Below are 20,938 nucleotides of genomic sequence, written 5' to 3' on the forward strand. Positions count from 1 at the left end.
TGCTACGTGTGCTACGGTGACGCTTCTTTGTGTGCCGGAGGTGTGCGAGAGTACACTCCCACGGGTGTTGGGCACGGAGCGAGAAGGAGAGGCAGGGAGAGCGCGCTTGCGTGATGGGGAGGAAAGGTATCGCGGCACAAGGCGCTCGCAGCTTGGATGTGTGTGTGTGTGCGCGCGCGTCACCACCCCCAGAAGCTGAAGAACAGAGGCGAGGGCACAGCCAGCACATAGCAAAGCAGCAGGCACGTGGCGCCCCTTCAGAAGAGGGGCAGACTCTCCGTGAGCACGGATGAAATGTAACGGAAGAGAGACGCGGCAACGCAACCCCTTCGCTCGTCCACCTTCATGGACGGCACAGTCAAGGGAAAAGCGAGAACGAGACGAGGCGCGCTGGGCGGCGCCGCGTTCGATGCCGCCGTGAATGGTGCTTTCCGTGTTTCTTCTTGCTGCGATGAGGTTAATCGTGTTTAGTCTCAGAAACGGCAAGCGCATACAGGCACGCACAACAGGGGGATGGGGGGGGGTGACAAAGGCGACGCGAAGTCGAGCGCGAGGAAGGCGGCAGAGGTGGGGTGCACTGCATCCACTTCTACAGTTGCACCCGCTTCGCGATAGGCCATGCACGAATGGCACCGCGGCGTACTTGGCACGCATGGTGACCTTCCCTCCCCCACAAACCCGGTGCGCCACGGTTAGCTGAGGAGGCCCTCCTTACTAAGGGCGAACGACCTCGTCTTGTTATCCTTACCACCACTGGCAATAATAGACTGCCCCACGTACGTGACGTCCAGCACCCCATCCGTGTGCATCGCATCTAGCGTGAGCAGAGCCGTGTTGGTACACCGCAGGTCATACACGCGCACCGTGGCGTCTTCGCTGGCTACTGCGAAGAGGCTGACCCCGCTGTGCTCGGCGTCACCCTCCTGCGCATCCCACAGCCACACCACGCTGTAGAGCCACTGGCGAGGACCGCTGAAGGTCTTCACCACATCCTTCTGCCGCGTGTCGAAGAGTCGGGCACGGTTGTCTGTGCAGGCAGAGAGGAGAAGGTCTGCTGCTGCGCTGTTGCCTGCCGGCTTCACGGCGATGCGGTTGATGGGGTGGTCGCCTTTAAACTGAGACTGCAGCTGCGCTTCTTCTGTGTCGAGGCACTTGATGTGGCCGTCGTGGCCAGCCGAATAGAGCCGTGCGGCACCATGGGCAGCAGAGAAGCGGCTGCACAAGACTGGACGACTGTGGTCCGTGAAGGCCACAAGCGGCGCCTTCTTCGACGGCACTGTGTCACCCTCCATCATCTGTTCCCAGCTGAACACCTTCACCGTGGTATCCCAGGAGGCCGTGGCAACAAGCCTGCCGTCGCCCGGCGCGATGGCGACTGAGTCAACGCCGTCGGTGTGGGCCTGGATAGACCCCAGAAGCTGCATGTGGCTGTTGTTGCTGTCCAGCTTCCAGGCTGCCACACTGCCGTCCTTGCTAGCGCTGGCGAACATGAAGTCCCCGTCGAGCCTGGTGCGCTTGCGACCGATCTTGCTGCTGGCGGGCGTCACTGGGTGGAGGGCCACCTCCTTAACAGCCTCGCGATGGAAGGAGCCGAGGGCGAGGCAGCTGTCGCCGTCCCACAGTCGAACGCAGTGGTCGTACGAGCCGGTCAAGAGAAGCTCGGCGTTATTGCGGTACGGGGCACGCACGCTACTCACCCAGTCATCGTGCGGGAGCAAGTTGCCCTCCTTGGCCTGCAGGGCGGGGGTGTACTCGATATTGAGCAGCTCCTCGCAGCTGATACCGCGCCGCTGCAGGAAGCGGAACAGCGTCGTACCAATGTACTCATCTTTGTGGAGAAAATCGAAGTTCTGCCCTTCGACACCGAGCACGTTCTGCACGAGTTGGTTGAGCCCGTCTGGCAGCACGTTGAGCGGTACGGAGAAGCTCTGCTCCGGCATGGGCTTCGAGTAGGTGGTTGTGAAGAAGGTAACCATCGCGCTGCCCCCGCCGGCGCCCGTGGTGGCCTGCACGGCTGGTGCATTGCGGACAGCAGTCATGATGGAGGCGACGGGCGACGCAGAGCCTTTGAAAGGGGACGGGGCAAATGCGAAGTGTAGTTCCGCTGTATATCTGCATGGACAGGAGGGGAGGGACGGTACGGAGGCCATAAGGCGGGGAGCAGAGAGGTGGGGGATGGGGGGGGGACGAAGAGCGGATGAGGGGGAGAAGTGAGTGGAAAGGCGGGTCCGCATGGGGGTGTCACCGTGCACTCTCGTGTAAACGAAGGCCGGGTGGTAGAGGTGGGGAGGGGAGAGCAGAAATGCACAGATACGGACAGACATGCTGTCACTTGCCACGGTATGCCACACCGACTGCGCACAGTGGTTGGCGAAGTGGAAGAGGAGGGCGAGGGCATCGAGTGCCTCGGAGGCCACGAAGGCCGAGTGCGCGGGTTAGATTAGCGGGACGACTCGAGCTCAATGAAAGTAAAATCGGTTCTCCGGAGCGGACATGGACGTGCGGGTGCGAGGTTGAATTCCATTGACGTGTGCTCGGTGAGTCGGGACAACGAGCATTCCGGGAGTGGCGCGCTCTAGTGTGTGCCAGGGCACACACAATGCATCGGCTGTCGGAGGGGGGTCCTTCACCGAGGGTGGCGGCTTTCATGGCGACGAAGCAAGACCCACGGTGCCTCTCTGTCGCCGCACATTCCTTGCCAGCTCGTCTGTTTTCTTTTGTCCGTCTCTCACTGCGGTTTGATGCGATCGTTGACTGGCGGCGGCGTCGACTCGGCAAAGGAAATGTTCAGGTAGACAATGAAGAGGGCTAGGGTGAAGAAGAAGAGCAGCATAGACCAGATGGCGACGTCACCGCTGCGCCAGCTCCACCGGCGGTAAGGTGTCATTGCCGTCCGGGGATGTCTGCCCTTTGCCTTCCCTTGTACGACCGTCTCTCTGTGAGAAGAACTTGTGCGCGCACAGAGACAGTCACGAGAGCGCTGACGCCGTGCTGCGCGAACCAGCTCGCCCTCAGCGGAGAAAAGAGCTACAACGGCTCGAGCAGAGATCAGCTGTCGTGGGAGTTAATATGCGAGTGCGCGCGTGCGTGTGTGTGTGTGTGTGTCGTCGCTCACGCGTTCATCGAAGACGGCGCGCACGCGTGGAGAAGGACAGAAGAAAGGAGAATAGCAAGGGATGAAGCGCTCCAGCATCAGACGAAAGGAGAAAAGGAGGGGGTCACCAGACACACACGCACACACGCGTAGGGCCTCACATGGATCCATTCTGCTCATCACTTACCGTTTTTGTTTTTCTGGCGAGACACCGCTAAAGGTAGCAGAGCGCAAGAGCAGAGAGCGCGGGAAGAGAAGAGGGCGGAGACCTCTCACGCGCGCATGTCAGGTGCGTGATCGGCGGCTCCGGCGGCAAGGGGGATACCATCGTAGTAGATGTGGCCGCCATAATGGGAGGCAACGCCTGAGAGGTGAGGTACACGAACGCGTTGTTGTGCACATCACACCTGCTGGTGTTAGGCGCCTCGGTGAGTAGCATGGCGTACTCCCTGATGTCTTGTGGACCGGCGCAATGGACAGCCGACCCATCAGCGCTGCCGCACAAGACGTCTGAGGCGAGCGCTGCAAGGGTACTGGGGCGCTGCTGACGCACGCGCACGCAGCACACGAGCGCGATGCGGTCATCAGCAAAGAGAAGCGGGCGATCCAGGATAAACTTGTTGCGACCATAAAAGAGTCCCTGCTGCGTGGCAGGTGTCTTCCACAGAGGCGCTGCAGCACCGCACGGGGTGACAGTGACGTCCGTGACGGCGTCCACGAGAGGCGCATCGGTCAGCTCGAATTCCAGCGTGCGCGCCTCTGGCTGATACCGTGCAGCGAAAATGAGGCATTCCATCTGTGTGTCCGGATGCGCGTCTGTATGCTGAGACATGCGTGGGCGCCTCACTGCCACTGTGTGTGTGTGTGTGTGTGTGTGAGCAAGGAAGAAGCGAAGGGGCGAAGGGCTGAGAAGTGGGTAAGAGGGGGCCATGATCATGAGGAGAGGGGTACAAAACCTCCACAGTCCACGTGCGCCTACGCGTATGCTGGCCTCAAGTACTCTTGTCAAGTGGTGTCAGAGAACGGCGGTGGAGCGTGTCCTAAATTTTCGCTGGTTTTTATGGCGCTACGGCACACCATTGCTGCTCCCTACAGCAGCAACGTGCACACACACATGCACTCACACACACACACACACATGCACAGTCTTGCTAGCGTCGTCCCATGTCGACCGTTACGGCGCGTGGCGCGTCGTGCGCCCCTCCCCTGTCCAGCATGCCGAGGCACATGCAGAGACGCGTGCTGCAAGTGTTTGGCGTTCTCCCACAAATACTCACCCTCCGCCCTCTCAGCTCTTCAGCACCTCCTCCGTGAGAAGAAAGCAAAGGCCAAGCTCCTTGTCGAGCGGGCAGCCACTCACAAGCAGCGTGAGCCGCTCCGGTGTCACAGATTCCACCAGCGCAAACCCAAGCACAGTACCATGCCGGATTCTGCGCTCGAACACACTGAAAGGGAGTCGGTGAAGCTCCCCGTCAGGGCTGCGTTCGTACTCAGTGGCTGTGCTGATTGCGACGATTCGGTCCTTCAGGGCGACGTCCTGCAGGGTAATGAACGACACGGCCGCCACATCCGCCTTCTGCCGGTCCACGTCCTCGCTGTCCATCATCGGCAGCAGTGTCGACATGGCGGCGATCGCTGCCGCACCGACGGTTGCGACGCGCACCTGCGAGGCCTCGAGGGTGATGAGGGTCGGCTTCACTGGCGATGTCGGGGTGCCGAAGAAGTACTGCAGCCACCGCTGGCGATTCAATAGCGGCACCGGCACCGAGTTTACCAGCTCCACGGAGTCTAAAAGAAAGACCTTGAAGTGCTGCCCACCTCCGCAGTCCACCTCGGGCGGCACGTTCCAGCGCGGATCAAGCATCGCCTGCACAATGCCCATCGACCCTTCACCACCAAAGCGCTCCCATGCACGCTGCACCAGCTTCCACCGCAGCCATGAGCTACCGACGACGCAAACGTGATCGATGTCGGCTGCCACAATGGTGTCCAGGAGTGTGTCGAGTGGGTTCGTCTGCGTCTTACCGCTTCCCAGGGCGGCAGGTGCAGGCGAAGCAGAGGCGGTTGGGTCGACGCTCGGCACCGCCGCCGCCGCCGCTTCCGCCTGCTCCACCGCGTGCGGCTCCACCACGCCAAAGTCAAAGAACAGTCCGCCCACGCGGCAGCGCTCACTGCGCGCCATCTTCTCCATGCCGTTCGGCAGAAGCTGCTGCACCCAGTGCTGGTAGAGTCGTGGGTTGGCCACACGCGACTGGCCGACTTGGGCATACAGCGCCGGCGTCAGATTCATCTCCTCCTCGATGTCCATGCAGTGCTGGGCGTGGAAAAGCGCTATACTGCCTGGGAACGCGAAGGCAGGGGTGTCCAGCACCCCATCGAGCAGCAGGGGGTGGTAGCCGAGGCGCACGGCAAAGTTGCTCAGCCAGCGAACATAGGTGCTCGCCCCGCAGTGGTGGCGGTCGCTCACGAAGAGCACGCGAGGTCCGACGTCGTCGCGGCCGCGGGCCTCCACTCGTGCTCGCTCCAGGTGGGAGTGAAAATCCAGCAACGAGCGCACCCAGGTCGCCCCGAGCGACGTCGCATAGCAGCGCTGCAGCACCGTCGGCGGTGCCACCAGTGACAGGGTGCAGCCGGTGGAGGTGAAGATGCTAAGGGAGCGACCGGGCGGCAGGTGCACTGGCACTCCCGGGATCAGCTCTGTCCCAAATACCTCTGCCCGCGCCGCGGTTGACGTGTCGTCGTCTTCCACCGGCTTTCGCAGGGTCACCTTGGAAAGCTGTGTGGAGGAGAGCGAGGTGATGATGCGCAGCTCGCAGAAGGAGCCGAGAACGTACTCCCGCTCCAAGGCTACCATGTCCTCCGATTCTGCAAGGGAGGGGGTGGGCAGAGCGGTGGTGGTCGACCGCAATCGCCGTCCTCGTGAAGGGGCGGCCGGTGCGAGCGGAGGGAGGGGCGGGAAGAGACGAAGGACAGGAGAGAGTGGGGAGGGGGGAAGGGGGAGGAGCGTCGGGTGAAATACCTACAAAAGGCGGTATCATTTTGTCATGCGTGCGCTGCTACTGCTGCCCTCACCCTGACTCCCGCACGCATCGCAAAACAGAGGGGTCAGCTGACTTCAACTGTATCTCCAGTATCGGTCCTTCATGATCCTTTAGCTTCACATGTCCGCTTACGGTGTCTTTCTGCGTCACAAGAGGGGAGCTCCAGGCACACATGGCGAAACTGCTTCCCTGTCCACATCACCAGCAGACGCGTGCCTCAAAGAAGGGGGGACGCATATTTAGCAGCCGTGCCACTGTGCGCACTCACCGCCGCGCGTTTGCCGGCGTTTCAACAATCCAGCTGTTGTAGCCAGTAGGCAGTGAAGGCCGTGCGGCCGCTGGTTGGGGGACGAGCTGCTCTTCGACAACACCGTGGTCGTTCACTGTGGCGCGTCGGAGTAGGTGTGCCTCTTGCAGCACCTGCGCGACGGCCAGCAGCACATCTGTGTCGCCTTGCAGCATCGCTTTGGCGTGCTCCCGCTCCACCGGGTCGTCCATTTGACGGCGCAGCTCCTTGATGATGCTGTACACCTCCGCCGTGGCGATGCCGTGCACCTTGGATGGGGCGTGGACGGGCGGCAGTGGCGGCAGAGGGTACACCTGCCTCTCCTCCTCTTCGTCGCTGTCATCACCATCGTCCGCCTCCTCGTCCTCTTCGGCGTCGTCTTCTTCGTCGCCTTCTTCGTCAACAGCGTCGTCATCGTTGTCGGCGCCGTCCTGGTCAACGTCACTGGCGGCGGTGGAAGCCGCATTCGTGTCGGAGACCGTCGCGTCGTTGGGCTGCTCCTCTTCGTCTTCCTCGTCGTTGGACATGACCGCCTGATCCTCGCCCTCCATTTCTACTGCTGCAAGATGCGGTTCTTGCCCATCCGTCGAAGAGGGCTCCATGGTGCTGTGCCTCTCTGCGTGGCTTAAACCTAGCACGTGCTGCTCATGGAGAGAGGCGTGCGCGAAAAGAAGCACAACCAAAGGGGTCGCCGCGGTGTGACAGGCGAAGGGAGGATAGAGAGCGTATTCGTGGGGGTTGTGAAAAGCAAGGAGAAGGGAATGGAGGAGCGTATCGGTAGCAAGACGGTTCGGCGCACGAATTAGAAGCCGTCGGAGAGAGAGCAAGTGAGTGAGTGAGCACTTTAGAAGCGGTGCGGCCAGCGTGTAGCGGAGCAACGGAAGCGGGACGTGCGCCTGCCGAGGGCCTTTTGGGCAGGCGACTATCACTGTTGGTAGAGTTGAAAAGGATGCGGGACAACGGCGACACAGGGGTGTAGTCTACATCAAAATCGCCCCGGGGAGGGGGTGGCGACTAAAACGAACAAAGGAAGGGGACGCCCGCAACAAGCCCACCAGGGCACATCACGGAGAGTGGCGAAGAGGGGCAGCGGTGGTCAGCCATCCTGCCGTGCCGAGAAACACGTAGCGACGCAAGCACTGCCCAAGAGGGAGCACTGTACGTGCAACGTTGCCCTTCACTCCTCTTTCTAGGCACTTTCAATCGACAGCTGATGGGCAGCGAGCATCTGCTTGACCACGTCAAGCACCTCGTCACCAGCTTCGCGGGAGAGAGAGAGGAGCTGAGCGACGGTGTTGTCGAGTCTCTCGCGTGCGCAGACGAGTTCGACATCGCGCGCGACGGCAGCATCGACGTTCTCCTTGGCCTTTCCAATGGCTTGATCGTAGCGAACAGAAGTCTCGCGCAACGTTAGGATGTCTTGGGTGACGGCCTCGTACTGTTGCAGCATCTGCTGCTGCGTGTGTCCGACACGCTCTTTCTCAAACGAGAGTGCTCGCAGCTCCTCCTGCTTGTTGCGTGTGGTGGCTTGAAAGTCGTTCGCCTCCAGAGCGCGGCGGCTTATTGCGCTCTTGAGCTCCTTGAACTTGGTCGTGAGCGCCTTCTGCGTCTGCACCTCCTCGTCCTTGTCGGAGACCTTGTCGAACTTATGCTTGTACTGCGCATTGCTCGCCTTGATGACAGCGATGGTCTTCTCGAGCTTCAGCATCTCCTTCTCCATGCGACGGATGCGCGTGTCGAGGGAGTCGCCGCGGTACTGGAGGTCCTCACGCTCTTTCGCTGCCGCGATCACGAGTTGGACCTGCGACAAGCGCGCCTGCGCCGGGTCCATGCGGCCTACAAGCACCTCCTGTCTGTTCTTGACCGCCGTCAAGTTTTTCTGTCGGTCGAGAAGCTCCGTCACAAGGCGCTTGCGCTCCTCCTCCGCCAGCTTCGCCTCCATCTTCAGCAGACGGTGGTGTACTTCGATCTCCGCCTCGCGCTCCGCCACGTCAGCCTCGAGCTGCCGCTTCTTCTCCTCCAACGTGAGCAGCTCTGCATCCTTGGCTCTTAGCGCGTTGCGCATACGGCGCAGCTGCAGCTCTAACGTGTCCACCTTGATAAGAAGGTCCTCGCGCTGCTTCTCTAGCTTCTTCTCTTCCCGTTCGTCGTGCGTGCAATGTAGGTCCATCTCTAATACCTCCTCAAGGGAACGCTTCTTCGTCATCTCCAGTTTCTCGATCAGCATGGTTGACTGCCGCATCTCCTCCCGCACCCGCTTCACTTGGTTCTGCAGGATTCTGTTTTGCTTCTCTAGCTCGTCCAGTGTGGCCTGCAGAAGATCGATCTTGCCGTGCAGCTCCTTCCGTTCCTCCTCGGTGCGCTCGCCTTTGGCGCGGCCCACACGCTTCTCCATCTGCTGGACGCTGAATTCGATGTTGTACAGCACCCCCTGCTGAGAGAAAGACTCCCCATCCAGCTGGTTGATCTTGGCGTTGTAGTTCTTGCCCTGTGCCTGCGCCCCACTGATCTCGCCCAGGGTCGTCGTCTGAGCCGCGCGCACATCGGAAAGCTCCTGGTTCGCCTTGAAGGCCGCCGTCTTGAGCTGCTCAATGTCCTTGGCGACGTTGTGGGAGGCCGTTTCAGCGTCCTTCAGCAGCTGCGCAATAAAGTCGGCTTGCTTCTGAAGATCGGTGGCGGCCATCTCCTCCTCCTTGAGTCTCTCCGCTACAGTGGCTCGGCGCTTCTCTGTCATCGTCAGTTCCTTGTTGCGGCGCTCGATCTCGGTGATGGTCTCCTGCAGCTGGAGGATCGCCGCCCGCTTGTCCCGCGTGGCCCGTGACGCCTCCTCGCGAAGGGCATCCACCTCGTCCTGTATGCTCTGCACCTGCTGCGTCAGCACCGGCACCGCCTCCTGCAGCTTCTGCGACGTCTTCTCGCGCTCTTGGATGGTGTAATTGATCACCGCCGTCTCCTCCTTCGCCTCCTCGAGCGATTCCGACAGCGACTTCTTCAGCTGTTGCCGCTTCTGAATCCAGGCAACGCCGTCGGCATACTGCTCTGCCGCGATGCGGATGGCCTCGTCGCGCTCGGCGATGGTGCGAACCACCTGCTCCCACTCGTCTAGCATGCCGCTACGGTCGTCGTGAAGCTTGCGGTACTCGTTGGCGACGCGGTCCAGCTCCCCCTGCACGTGCTGCGTGGCGAGCATCTCCTCATCAAGCTGCTTGCGCTGCCTCCGCACGGTGGTCTCGAGCTTCTCAATGTGCTGAGTGAGCTGCTTGACCTTGGCCTCATCAAGCTTGCAGTAGCGCGCGATGGCTAGCTCGTCCTCCTCTTTTTGCCGACGGGCCTCGTCCCACTGCTCCAGCTCCTCCTGGTTGTAGTCCAGCGTCGTCTTGAGCTCCTCGATCTTCAGATTTCCGTGGAAGATGCGGTCTTGCACGGACGTGAGCCGGTCGCGTACGTCCTCGGCGCTTCGCTCCAGTTGTGTTTGCCGCTGCTGCAGCCGCGCGCACTCTCGTTCCATGACGCGGCACATGCTCTCCTCCGACTCAAGCTCGCGCTTCTTCGTCTCGGAGAGGCTCTGCGTGTTCACGATTTCTGCGCGGACGTTGCCAAGATGCTCCTTCATAAACTGCAGCCGCCGCCGCTGGTCCTCGACGCCGCCCTGCCGCTCCTCCAGCTGCTGCTCAAAGCGCGTGAGCTGCGCAGTGAGCTCCTTGTTCGTGTTGTTGAGTAGCTCGAGCGGCAGCGCCTCGGCAGTCGCATCCACAACATCGAGATTCATGTTGCACCGCTATGTGTCTGAGTGCGTGTAGGTGTGTGTGGCTAAGCGCGGAATGGACATCGAGAAACGACAACATCTCAAGGAGGCGCGAGGGTGGAGCGATTTGCCGAAGAGAGATGAAAGAGAAGGGGGCGGGCAAAAAAAAAAAGGGGGCTGCAGACGAGTAGGAGGTGTGGCGGCAGAGCCACAGAAAGGGGGTCAGCATGGGGGCGGCAAGTTCAGGTTCGGAAATGTGGCACAGAGAGGGGGAGGGATCGTGTTGTGGACCCTGTGTACAACACACTCTGGCAGAAAGAATGACATCGGGGCATCTCGCCTCCGAGCTGACACGCGCCGCGTCTGCGCTTCCTGCTCCTGCTTTCGTGAGTCGGAGAACACGTTTACGAGGACGCTTTGGCCCGTGGCGGGCACTGCGAAACACTCGAAAGGCAACCGCAACAACGAATGAAATCCGCAGAGAGTGCAGAGGGATGAAGAGGCGAGCAGCGAGGCCATCCCAGGGGCGAGCAGCCTACAGACGGGAGGCGTGGGGTGGACGAGGGAAGAGCATTGCAGCGCACAAGACCCGATGCGTTCTTCTGTCTCAGTGCTGCCGTCTTTAGACCCGCAGAATACGTGAAACCCTCTCCCCCTCCCCCTCTTTTTCAGCCGATCAGCGCGGTAGGGTGTCATTTGCAGCGCAGGAGGATGTACGCTTTTGTTTTGTTGGGAAGGCCGCCGCCAACGACCGCCTGCGCTGATGTCTCTCTCCTCGAGAGGTCATTCCCCGTTCCCGTTCCAGCCAGCTCCTTTTGTGTGCGTGCGACAACTCACGAGCAGAGTTGGGCAAAGACGAAGACCGTGCAGCAATGTGGGGATGGTAATACACGAGTGCTGAGTCCCTAGCTCGGTGCGTTACCGTTAGCGGAGGACCCCACGTGCAGAAGCCCGGCATCCCGCAGAGTCTCGACCAGCAGCAGTTGGTTCTCGGCCACATCGTCGGAATCGTCGAAGCCCGGGAAGGGCAGCGCACTCACAGGCATCGTCTTGGGGTAGCTCGAGAGCAGCGTGGCAATCGCTGGCGCAAAGTCTGCCTCAAAGCGCAGCTCGCCCAACTCCCCGCCAAGGCAGACAGTCGAGTTTCGCCCCGTGTGGTACACCCGAGCTTCGCCGGGCACGTTCAGCAGCAGCCGCATACAGTTGCGAGAGATGAGGCGCACCCGGGAGGCGTGGCTGAGCCTTGTCGACGCCGGAGCCGCGCCGCTGTACGTCCTGGACGGCGGCTGCAGCTTTCGGATTGTATCCTTGGCGTACACGTCGGCGCACATGTCCATGTTCCCTTCGTCGGTGAGCAGCAGCGTCAACTCCGCCACCATCTCACGCACCTTTGTCTGTAGGTTGGCGCGGTGCTCCTGCTGCTTCTCGCTGAGCGCGGCAAGGCCATGGGTGTCGCGAAAGACGGGGTTGTTAACCTCACCCACCACCTGCGGCATACTGCGTGGCAGGGCACGACGCCATTCCAGTTTGTTGGCGGCGAGCTTCTCCACTGTGTACTGTGCGGCGCGGCTCATGAAGTCTGCCCACGAGTTCATCTGGTTGGCCGAGAAGGTGATGTGCAGCGAGTGCGTCTTGAGTGTGGTCTTGCCCTGGTGTACCGTGCCGCGCGGCATGTACAGCACATCGCCGGCCTTCAGGGTGATGGTGTGCTTGGGTGTGGGGAACAGCTCAGGCGCGTAGTCCTCGCTCGAGTGGCGCGCGAGCACATCGACGTCCTCCGGCGGGTCGTAGAGGCACCACAGCTTCTCGCCCTCCAGCTGCAGAAGGAACACGTCCACGTCGTCGTAGTGCGGCGCGAAGCCTTGACTGTTGGCCGGCGTCCAGTAGCTGTTCACGCCGCAGTAGCAGTTGAACTCCTTCTCCATGCATCCGATGAAGGCGGAGTTGCTCTCGATGAACTCGTTGGGTCGCAGGAAGCGCACGGACCACCCGCCCTTCATGCACGTCTCCAGATCGGCCGCATCCACGAGACCCTTCGTCCTGAAGGAGACACGCCTTTTGAGCTTGGGGTCGAACTTGACAACGTCGAGGTCGGCGCCGTAGCGTGACGGGTGCGTCTTGACGTGATCTAGCATGCGCTCCGTGGACCAATTCACCGGGGGTACGACACCGGGAAGGCCGCTTGCAAAGTACTCGCCGCTCCCGTGCGAAGCAACGAGATGCTTCCTTTCAAAGTACTTGCGGAAGAACTCCCCGCGGGACGTCTTTAATAGCCAGGAGAAGAAGTTCGGGTGCGCCTGGCTGCCGTGCGAAGCCTTGGGCAGCACAGCTGCCGTTTCTACCTTAGGCTTCCCGGCCGTCACCTCCAACGATGCCTCCCTGGGGCGCTTGTCGCCGCTGCCCTTTTTGAGAGACGCTGCCTTCGTCATTGCGTGTTCACGCGTGGGCGACTGTGTCTGCAGCCGCTCCGGTTCTGACGCAGTGCAGTGGCGTGAGCGGAGAAGTGAGACACAAAGAGAGAGAAACAAAAGAAGTGGTTGTGGTAACGGCAGGTAGACAACACCCCTGCCGCGGGTATCGGTGTGTAAGCTCCACCACCGAGTACACCTCGACATCGACGTCCACGTTGTGCGCGCATGCTAGCCTTTGGTTCTCGCTCCTGTGCAGATACAATGACGAGCGTGGCGATTTGAGATCTGTGTGCAGCGGTCCGCATCTCGTGCGAGGAGGAGGGCAGTGCGCGAGCATCCGAAGGCGAACGTACGTAGAGAACATGTCTGGCAGCGGCCCGAGGAGATGTCGCTCCTCTCTGCGCTTCACATTCGTTCGTCTTTGGTTATGCGCACGGCGGGCGTTTCTCAAAAGCAAAACCGACAACACACGGCACCAACAAGCCCCCCCCCCTCCACACACACACAGAGACAAACAGAGACACAGACACAGACACACCACGCGTAGGCAGGAGGAAGTGAGGACAGGTGTCAGCGAGCGCTGCTGATGCCACTCCACTGATCTCTTCGCACGCATGTGCACACGTGAGCGCACGCCGAAAAACAACAACAGAAACAATGGGAATCGAATCAACTCAGACGCTAGCCGCCGTCCCTGACAAGGTCACGCGCCACCCCAACGCCGTCTTCACGGCGCGCGAGTCGGCAGCGCGAAGGACAGCAGCGAGACCAGGTCCAAGTCGTCCTCGTCGTGTTCCACCTCGTCAGCGGTCATGCCCTCCAAGTTGTTAAAGATGGAGACGAGGGCCGTGATCACCTCGCGCTGCAGGTCCTGCAGCGGCGCCAGGGAGTAGCTGCCGAGCAGCGTATTGAAGTGATCCTCATAGAGGAGCCGATTTGCGTGGGTCAGGCGCAGCACCTCGCAGATGGCCGACAGCTTGCGGCGGAACTCTAGCACGACGTAACCGGCAATCTCGTCCACCTCCACGTAGCGCTCCTTACCACTGTACGAGAGCGCAAAGACGTGGAAGGTGCCCTCGTCGTCGCTGAAGGTTGCGTATTGTACTCGCTGCGAGAAGAGCAACAGCGAAATCCAGAACTGCTTCGGCGACGCGATGGCCGTCGAGAAGCTTGCGAGCAGCTTGTCGAAGATAAGGTTCAGCTGCACAGGGATAATGATGTCGCCTTCCTGCCACCGCAGGCAGCTCGGCGAGTGGATGTCGGGCACGGCGGTGAGGTCGCTGAAGATGCCGAGCGCCATCTCCTTGGAGTTCGTGTAGGAATTGCCCTCGCTTGTCACCTCCAGCGACTGCGCGACGAAGGCGACGTTCGTCATGACTGCCACCATCAAGGCAAGCTTGTCCAGCTGTTCCAACAGCTTCTCCGCCTCAACGATGCTGCGGAACGGCATGAACTCCGCGAGCTCGTACTTGATGTGGCTCTCCAGGTCTACAATGGCCATCAGCTTGTCGTAGCTGAGGTGTTTCTGAAGACACCAGTGGCGCACCGTCTCCACGCTATCGCAGTGCCGCTGCTGTTCCACGCGGAAGAGCAGGGTGGCCTTCATCACGGCTACAATGTCGCTGCGCAGCCCGCAGCAAAAATCACGCATGACGTTCTCCGTCTCCTCCATCGCGCGCGCGACGTTGAAGTGGCGTTGCAGGCCTTCGCTGGCGTTGATGCTGAATGGCGAGAGGCTGCTCGTCACGGCGGCGGCGAGGATCATGAGAGACTCGAGCCCTGTGAGGAAGCCGAAGAAGACAAGCATTCCAGGCTGCGGGGAGACCGGGATGAGCTGCAGAATGCGGCCAATGAACGTGTATTGGTACTCCGGAATGTCCGTCATCACCTCCGCTTGGGCCGCTGTCATGATCATGCGGCTCCACGACTCGTTCTGATGGCTGTATATCTCCTCGATGCGCTCCCCGGCGGAGAGGGGGTCCTTCGCGTCGAGGATGCAGCCGAGCTGCGTGAGCATGTTCATGGACGACGCAATCGCCTCCACGAGGGGTTGGCCGTGGCACAGGCTGAAGATGGCCACCGGGTTGTTCACCACCTGTAGGCAGTGCAGCGAAAGCTCGTCGATCCGGGAGTTCTCAATTGGCGGCTGGGAGTAGGCCGGCAGGTCCGTAATTTGAGCAGCAGGGAACAGGCAGAAGTAGAAGCCCTGTTGCACGCGGCCGACGCGGCCCCGGCGCTGCGCTACGCTGCCGCGCGAGATCCACTGCGTGACTAGAGGGGGGTACTGGATGGAAGCCGGCAACTCCTTCGAAATCTTTGGCCGCTTCACCAGCACCAGATCGATGACGTAGACCACGTCCGGCAGCGTGATGGATACCTCGGCGATATCGGTGGCGAGGTATACCTTCTGCCGCCCCGGTATGTTACGCTTCATTGCCGCCTCGATCTCGCTCAGGTTCACGGCGCTGTGCCACGGCACCGCGTCGACGCGGTGATATAGCTGTGTGTGGAGCCACGTGCTCATCGTCTCTACCTGCGCCCTTCCCGGCAGGAACACAAGGATGGAGTGCACTGGGTTCGAGCAGCTGTTGAGAAAGAAAATCAAGTTCTGTGCCAGGTAGAAGTGTTTGTCCACGGTGCTCTTGTCTACAACACCGCGCGACACCAGCTGCGGCGGGGCCTGGTAGTCCGTGCCGAGCAGGGTGCAGGTGTCCTCCAGGAAGTAGTCGTGAATAGGGTGCTCCGGCTCGCTCTGCTTGTACGTGGCGACGCGGAGGCCGGCAAAGTACTCCTCCCAGTCCTCCGTGTTGAGGGTGGCGCTCATGAGCACCAGCTTGAAGTGCGACAACTTGTTGAGCAGCGCCAACCGCAGCAGCGCCACTGTCACCTCAAGATCTGGCTGTCGCTCGTGGAACTCATCTAGCACAATGTGCGTGAACGGCAGCTCTGCCGGGTTCTCGAGAATGCGCAGCAGCAGGGTGTAGCTCGTCATGTACCACAAACGGGTCTGCTCATCGCCCTTCTTGTCGCCGCGTATCCAGTAGCCAACGTCCTCGCCGACGCTCTCGCGGCGGAGACTCGCTACGCGGTTGGCAATCGCCACCGTCGCGGTGCGACGCGGCTGCGTGCTGACCACCTTGGTGTCGGGCGACAGCTCAAGCAATGCCTTCGGGACGCCGGTGCTCTTGCCGCTGCCAGTGTCGGTGCAGATGAACACGACGTCGTGCTGCTCGATGAGGTCGAGGATGACCGGCATGTCGAGCCGCTCCGTCACCACGTGGTTCAGCAGCAGCGTCTCCTGGCGGCTGTACTTGTCAAAGAACTCTGCGTGCGACATCTGCATGGCGGCCTGCATCTCCTGCATCGTCTCGAAGCGCTGCTTGTATTCGGCATCGGTGCGCATGGCCTCTTCGTGCCGGCGCTGCGCACTCTCCTGCTCCTCCTCCATGCGCTGGTGCGCGCGCATGAGACGGTCCTCGTCGCGACGGCGTCCGCGCACCCGCCTCGGAGGCGGAACTTCCGGTCTGATCGCATTCGCCGGCGCCGATACAGAAGACCTCGGGACTGGCATCGAGGGCACGGCTGTTGTCGCCGATGTCGGGGCCTCGACGGCCTTCTCCGGCTCGTCAGCAGGCTTTGCGGTGATCGACGGCGTACTCGTTGCCTTCGCGGGAAACAGCTGAGCCAGTTTGCTGACAGCGTCATCCGGTTGCTTTTGCTCTGGTGACGCTACGGGAGCCGCCTTTGAGCGAGGCTTTGGCACTCCGCTGGACTCGGCGGTAACTTCGGGTGCGGCTGCCGGCCGCGTTTCCGCCTTAGGGGCCTCCTTCGGCGTCTCCTTCGCGTTGTCCTTCCTGCCAGCCTTCACGGCCTCTTTGGCTAGCGCGCTTCGAGGTGCCTTGACGGCCGGCTTTTCGGTTGCCTTCTCTGCCGGCTTTTCCGCCGGTGCGCCCGGTTTCGCCTTGGCGGCGCTCGGTGCAGCCGCTGCTGCGTAGCTCTTTGGCTTCTTGGCCTGGTTCAAGTACTCCACCGCACCGCGCGAGGTGGGTGCCGGCGCGGCCGCGTCGGTCTTCTGCGCCAGCCAGTGCAGCACGTTACCTCCTTGCTTTTTGGTTGACCACTGCTCATCAACCGTCGCCGGTGTGGCCACCTTTACCTTTGCGGCGTCATTGCGCCTCGCAGCGCCATCCTTATTCTCCTTGTCGCTGGCGCGCTTGATCTGTGGACCGGAGCGGCGAGGCATGTCGAGAGAAGACGCTGATGCGGCCCGTGCGGTTGGCGGAGGAGAAAGGGGTGGAGGGAAGTGGACGCAGCGAACATGCGACAAAGGAATAGGCAGTTCTGTCTTGCTCGATGATGATTAAGAAGCGGGCAGAAGGGTGGTGACCGCGTGGGTGGTGAGGCGCGTGCGTGGTAGTTGCGGTAGGGTCCGGCCCCTTATGTTTGACACTGGAAAGCGTTGATTAGAGCCGCGGGGAGTATGTGCTTGCTCGTGTTCGAGGAGCTTGATGGATCGAGAGGGAGAGGGAAAAGGTGGGCAGACACAGCATGCAGCACGGCGAGGCAGGCAGAGAAGAGGAACAGCGGCTGTTGCGATACAACCAGGAAACAAACCGTTGATACTGCTTTACTGATTGAAGTTGTGGCGCGTGTGCACGCATGCGAACCGGGTCAAGCAACGAGGGAAGGGGGAGACAAGGAAAGCAGACACACAGCATGACCGGGGAGATTGCAGCACATGTGCTAAGACAGACGGCAGGGACGGGTGCAGAGCGGCGGGCCAAGGAGAGTGAAGATAAGCGCAGCAAGGGCCGTTCTGTGCGCACCCCGATCCTTTTCGCTTTTTCTCTGAAGTGCCTCCGCTGCCTCTCTCTCTCTCATCTGCCCAGTTGAGCACGATGACAGCAGCACAAGGAGAGGGAGGGAGGGGGGGCGCACACAGACAGCCAAACATGCCATTGCCCATGCAGCTGCTTCCTTATCCCTCTTTTGGGTGGAGGGGTCCTACACATGCAACCACCCCGACTCGCACATGGAGTACGAGCAGGCAGTAGAGGCGACAGGGGGTGGGGTTCTGCTACGCGGACACGCAATGGACACAGAACGAAGTACTTGGCGAGTTGCTTTGGCTGTCTGTGCTGAGTGGCGCGTTGGCGCAGTGAATACGTTGGCGAGCGCACCGCGGGCTTGGAGGGAGGGAGAAGGGCGGTAGGGCGGTGCGCTGGCAACAGGAGACACCGGCTCGCACGCAAAGGAGTAGGACACTGTAGTGCGACGCGGAAAGAACAACACACAAAAAAGCGAAAGGACGTCGTGCGTGGGAGGCCCAGCTGCGACGCCGACGTGCTCTAGCGGAGCTGCACGATGGCGGTAGGACCTGTACGTTGCGTCATGCACGAGACATGCAAGCGGACGGAAGCGCATCGGCAACAACCAGTGAAGCAACGGAGGACTCGTGCAAGCAGGCCTGGCGCGTGATCAAAGTACTCGTATGGCGGCAGCGGCACACCACACGTACACCCATCACAGCGACACGCCCATTTGCTTCCTCCTTTTCGCACCCGACACACACGACCAGAGGTGTTGGAGCTTAGAAAAGGAGCGGTGGTGGGTATGTGCGTGTGTCTGTGTGTGTGGACGTGCACGCTGCACATCGAAGCTGAGGCAGACGTCCTCTCGATGACGATTTCGTCCGTCCTTGCACACGGTCCTTCGGTCAGTCCAGCACCACTGCATCGTCCCGGTGGATCCTCTCAACAAGCGCCGCTGCATCGCTCGGCGCAGCAGAACCAAAGCAAACGCCGCCGTGGCGGCTGCACATAAGAACGCTGACGGCGTGCACGCGCCCGCCGCTGTGGGAGCACGGCATCACGACCACCAGCACGGGGTGGCAAAAGCCTCAGTGAGCGTCGCGAAGGTAGTTCCCTCTGCACCGCGGTCACTAGCTCGTTGAAACCGGAAACGCCCTGGTGGCGCTCTGCCCACTCCGCCGCAGACACGGCTGTGGATAGGATGAGGTGGCCGGAAGTCTGATAGCTGCGCGCCAGCTTCTTCGGCACCGTGCCACAACGCTCCGCACATCCAAAACTGAAGACGACTGCATCGAGGCCGGCAATGGCGGCACACGTTTCCGCCTTGAGGCAGGTCTTGTAGTGCTGCACGGTGGAGCACCACAGAAAACGACCTGACTGACGCAGCACCACTATCAGAGACCAATCGTGGAATGGCTCCAGGAGGGGGAGCATACGAGCTGTGCCGCCGTCGGTGCACGTAGACCTTTGTGACGTGTCGTGGCGGGCGTGAGAGGAGCATAGAAGGTGGGTGGAGCGGAGATTTTAGAGCCGTCGCTGGTTCGCGGAGATCAAGCCCGCCTCCCAGTTGGGCGTGAACGAGTGTCGCGGAGGCGGGACCCGACTGCTTCACCCCGCGTGTACGACTGTAAAGATGTCCTTTGTGTATGCCCGCACCATCTTTGCGACACGCTTGCGCCACGAACGAGCAGTGCCATGTCAGAGATCTGTCGGAAGGCACGCTGCGGTTGTGCATCGTAGTCTTTCTGCAGTCCAAGCAAGTGAATGCCGCGCCATATCGCCATCCTCCCGCTCCTCCCGTTGCGGCGCCCACCATCCGCACGCGCAGAGAGGAAGGACAAAACGCTGGCGAGCCCGCACATCAGCAACAAGAGTGAGCGGGGTCAAAAACGCATAGCAGCGGCACGGCGCCATACATAGCTCTTCACACACCAAAAAAGAAACGCGCCTCAGCTTTCATCGTCGCCATCGTCGTCATCATCTCCATTGTCAAGACCCACGGCAGGGCGAGTAGCAGACACGCTAAGGGGCCTCAGTCGCCTGTTAGACGGCACACTATCACAGGAAGGCGCAGCGCATCCCTCCACCGCGGCAAGCTCTCGATCCCGTGAACGCTCATTCCACTACGTGAGGTATCCAGCCGTTTGCACTTCCGTAAAGTTCGGCGGTATCTGCAGCCGCATCGGACGGAGCTGATCATGTCGTCGTGCCTTCTCCAGCTGCCCATGGGACGGCTCATAGCTGCCTTGTATCCTCGTTACGCGCCTACCGCGCCAAAAACTTGAACAGCAGATAGAGTGCGCTCCCGTACACGAGGCAGTTCCACAAGATGCCCTTCAGCCTGTGCAGCCGCATGGCCCACTCCGCATGCGCCACCTCCTCTCGCGTGAACCCGGCCGATCTCGGGTCGTAGTAGTTGGCGCTGTAGCGGCGATAAAAGTTCCGCGTGGATTCGTTGACGTAGCGCTGGCCGGAACCTTAGTCCCACGTGCCGGTGTACGCACCTCTGCAGCCCCCGCCGCTGTTGTGCGGGTGTGACCACCATCCAAGCCAGTCGCGTGCAGGTTGGAGCACCGCAGAAAAGGGGAGGAGCGCATTGCAGATCACGTCTCCATGCTTGTTTGCGAGTGTGTGCCGAGTGGGCGCGCTTGAGCAGCATCAGCTTGTAGCTGTGCTCATCGGCGGAGGTGTCGTGTAGGAGGAGAAGCAGCTGAGCGAGGTGGTGCGAAGGAGGGATGGCGCCTTTTCGTGCCCAACGCATCACGGTCACCACACAGACTTCAGTCGGGCCAGAGCACAAGGCAGTCCATGAGTGGATGGGATGCCACGAGTCGGGAAGGCAACCTTGGTTCTCTGCTGCGTATGCGCAAGCACGTGCCCGGCTGAGAAGAGCGGCTCACTGGACGCGCACCGGCTGCCTCAGAGACGCACCCGAGCCCGTGCCGTAGCGCGCCATGTGTGCCGCCACACAAAAGCATGCGCATGAAGCGGGGACAGGGTCGGTCGAGGGCACGTCTTTCTGTTTTGGGCACAGGTCGAGTTTTACGCCTTCGCGACACACACGCACACGCACACACACACCGGCTAACCCACATAGACGCACACGCGCAGACAGCGAGGCACGGCGCGAGCGGTGCCCTTCTTACCCGTCAGCGGAGAGACGCCAGACCAGAGAGAAGCGAGAGCATGGCGATGCAGCGGGCGAGCGAGGCGGAGCGGGATGCAAGGCGCGCCGAAGGACGACCTCACTTGTGCGTGGGCGCGTGTGCGCGCGGAGGGATGGCGCCCTCCGAGCAGCGGCCGCGGGGCGAGACGCCAGGCAAGGACAGAGGAAAGAGAACCTCGGAAGAAAGAGAAGGCACCACGCCCCGCTTCGGGGCGAGCCGGTAGGAGAGGGAGGGGGCAGAGCGTCAGCGTGCGATGACGGAAGTCGCCTCCCGCTCGCTCAGCATCGCTCGCTCTCTAGCGCCTTGGAGCGGCGACAGCACACCTCCCCCTTCAAACCACACACCCCTAGAGTTGCGCATAGCTGCCGCAACCGTGTTCGAAC

At 61.3% G+C, this 20,938-nt stretch overlaps 8 protein-coding genes across 8 annotated transcripts; all 8 read right to left on the minus strand.

Annotated features, from left to right (window-relative positions):
* Positions 1–692: 692 nt before the first annotated feature.
* LDBPK_310210 (hypothetical protein, conserved) lies at positions 693–2,150 on the minus strand (the record flags this gene model as incomplete). Its single annotated transcript, XM_003863063.1, has 1 exon — positions 693–2,150. The coding sequence occupies one exon, from the start codon at positions 2,148–2,150 to the stop codon at positions 693–695; it is 1,458 nt and encodes a 485-aa protein (XP_003863111.1).
* A 2,232-nt stretch (positions 2,151–4,382) lies between these two features.
* Positions 4,383–5,948, minus strand: LDBPK_310220 (hypothetical protein, conserved; the record flags this gene model as incomplete). The annotated part of the gene is made up of 1 exon (XM_003863064.1): positions 4,383–5,948. One exon carries the CDS (start codon positions 5,946–5,948, stop codon positions 4,383–4,385), a length of 1,566 nt encoding a protein of 521 aa, XP_003863112.1.
* A 451-nt stretch (positions 5,949–6,399) lies between these two features.
* Positions 6,400–7,023, minus strand: LDBPK_310230 (hypothetical protein, conserved; the record flags this gene model as incomplete). Its single annotated transcript, XM_003863065.1, has 1 exon — positions 6,400–7,023. The coding sequence occupies one exon, from the start codon at positions 7,021–7,023 to the stop codon at positions 6,400–6,402; it is 624 nt and encodes a 207-aa protein (XP_003863113.1).
* Positions 7,024–7,610: 587 nt separating this feature from the next.
* Positions 7,611–10,190, minus strand: LDBPK_310240 (hypothetical protein, conserved; the record flags this gene model as incomplete). Its single annotated transcript, XM_003863066.1, has 1 exon — positions 7,611–10,190. The coding sequence occupies one exon, from the start codon at positions 10,188–10,190 to the stop codon at positions 7,611–7,613; it is 2,580 nt and encodes an 859-aa protein (XP_003863114.1).
* Positions 10,191–11,071: 881 nt separating this feature from the next.
* LDBPK_310250 (hypothetical protein, conserved) lies at positions 11,072–12,595 on the minus strand (the record flags this gene model as incomplete). Its single annotated transcript, XM_003863067.1, has 1 exon — positions 11,072–12,595. One exon carries the CDS (start codon positions 12,593–12,595, stop codon positions 11,072–11,074), a length of 1,524 nt encoding a protein of 507 aa, XP_003863115.1.
* Positions 12,596–13,304: 709 nt separating this feature from the next.
* On the minus strand, positions 13,305–16,043 carry LDBPK_310260 (ATP-dependent RNA helicase, putative; the record flags this gene model as incomplete). Its single annotated transcript, XM_003863068.1, has 1 exon — positions 13,305–16,043. The coding sequence occupies one exon, from the start codon at positions 16,041–16,043 to the stop codon at positions 13,305–13,307; it is 2,739 nt and encodes a 912-aa protein (XP_003863116.1).
* A 2,287-nt stretch (positions 16,044–18,330) lies between these two features.
* Positions 18,331–18,822, minus strand: LDBPK_310270 (hypothetical protein, conserved; the record flags this gene model as incomplete). Its single annotated transcript, XM_003863069.1, has 1 exon — positions 18,331–18,822. One exon carries the CDS (start codon positions 18,820–18,822, stop codon positions 18,331–18,333), a length of 492 nt encoding a protein of 163 aa, XP_003863117.1.
* An 823-nt stretch (positions 18,823–19,645) lies between these two features.
* On the minus strand, positions 19,646–20,149 carry LDBPK_310280 (hypothetical protein, conserved; the record flags this gene model as incomplete). Its single annotated transcript, XM_003863070.1, has 1 exon — positions 19,646–20,149. One exon carries the CDS (start codon positions 20,147–20,149, stop codon positions 19,646–19,648), a length of 504 nt encoding a protein of 167 aa, XP_003863118.1.
* Between the last annotated feature and the right edge of the window lie 789 nt (positions 20,150–20,938).

Source organism: Leishmania donovani, chromosome 31 (genome assembly GCF_000227135.1).
Source record: "Leishmania donovani BPK282A1 complete genome, chromosome 31".
In the NCBI taxonomy this organism is placed as follows: domain Eukaryota; phylum Euglenozoa; class Kinetoplastea; order Trypanosomatida; family Trypanosomatidae; genus Leishmania; species Leishmania donovani.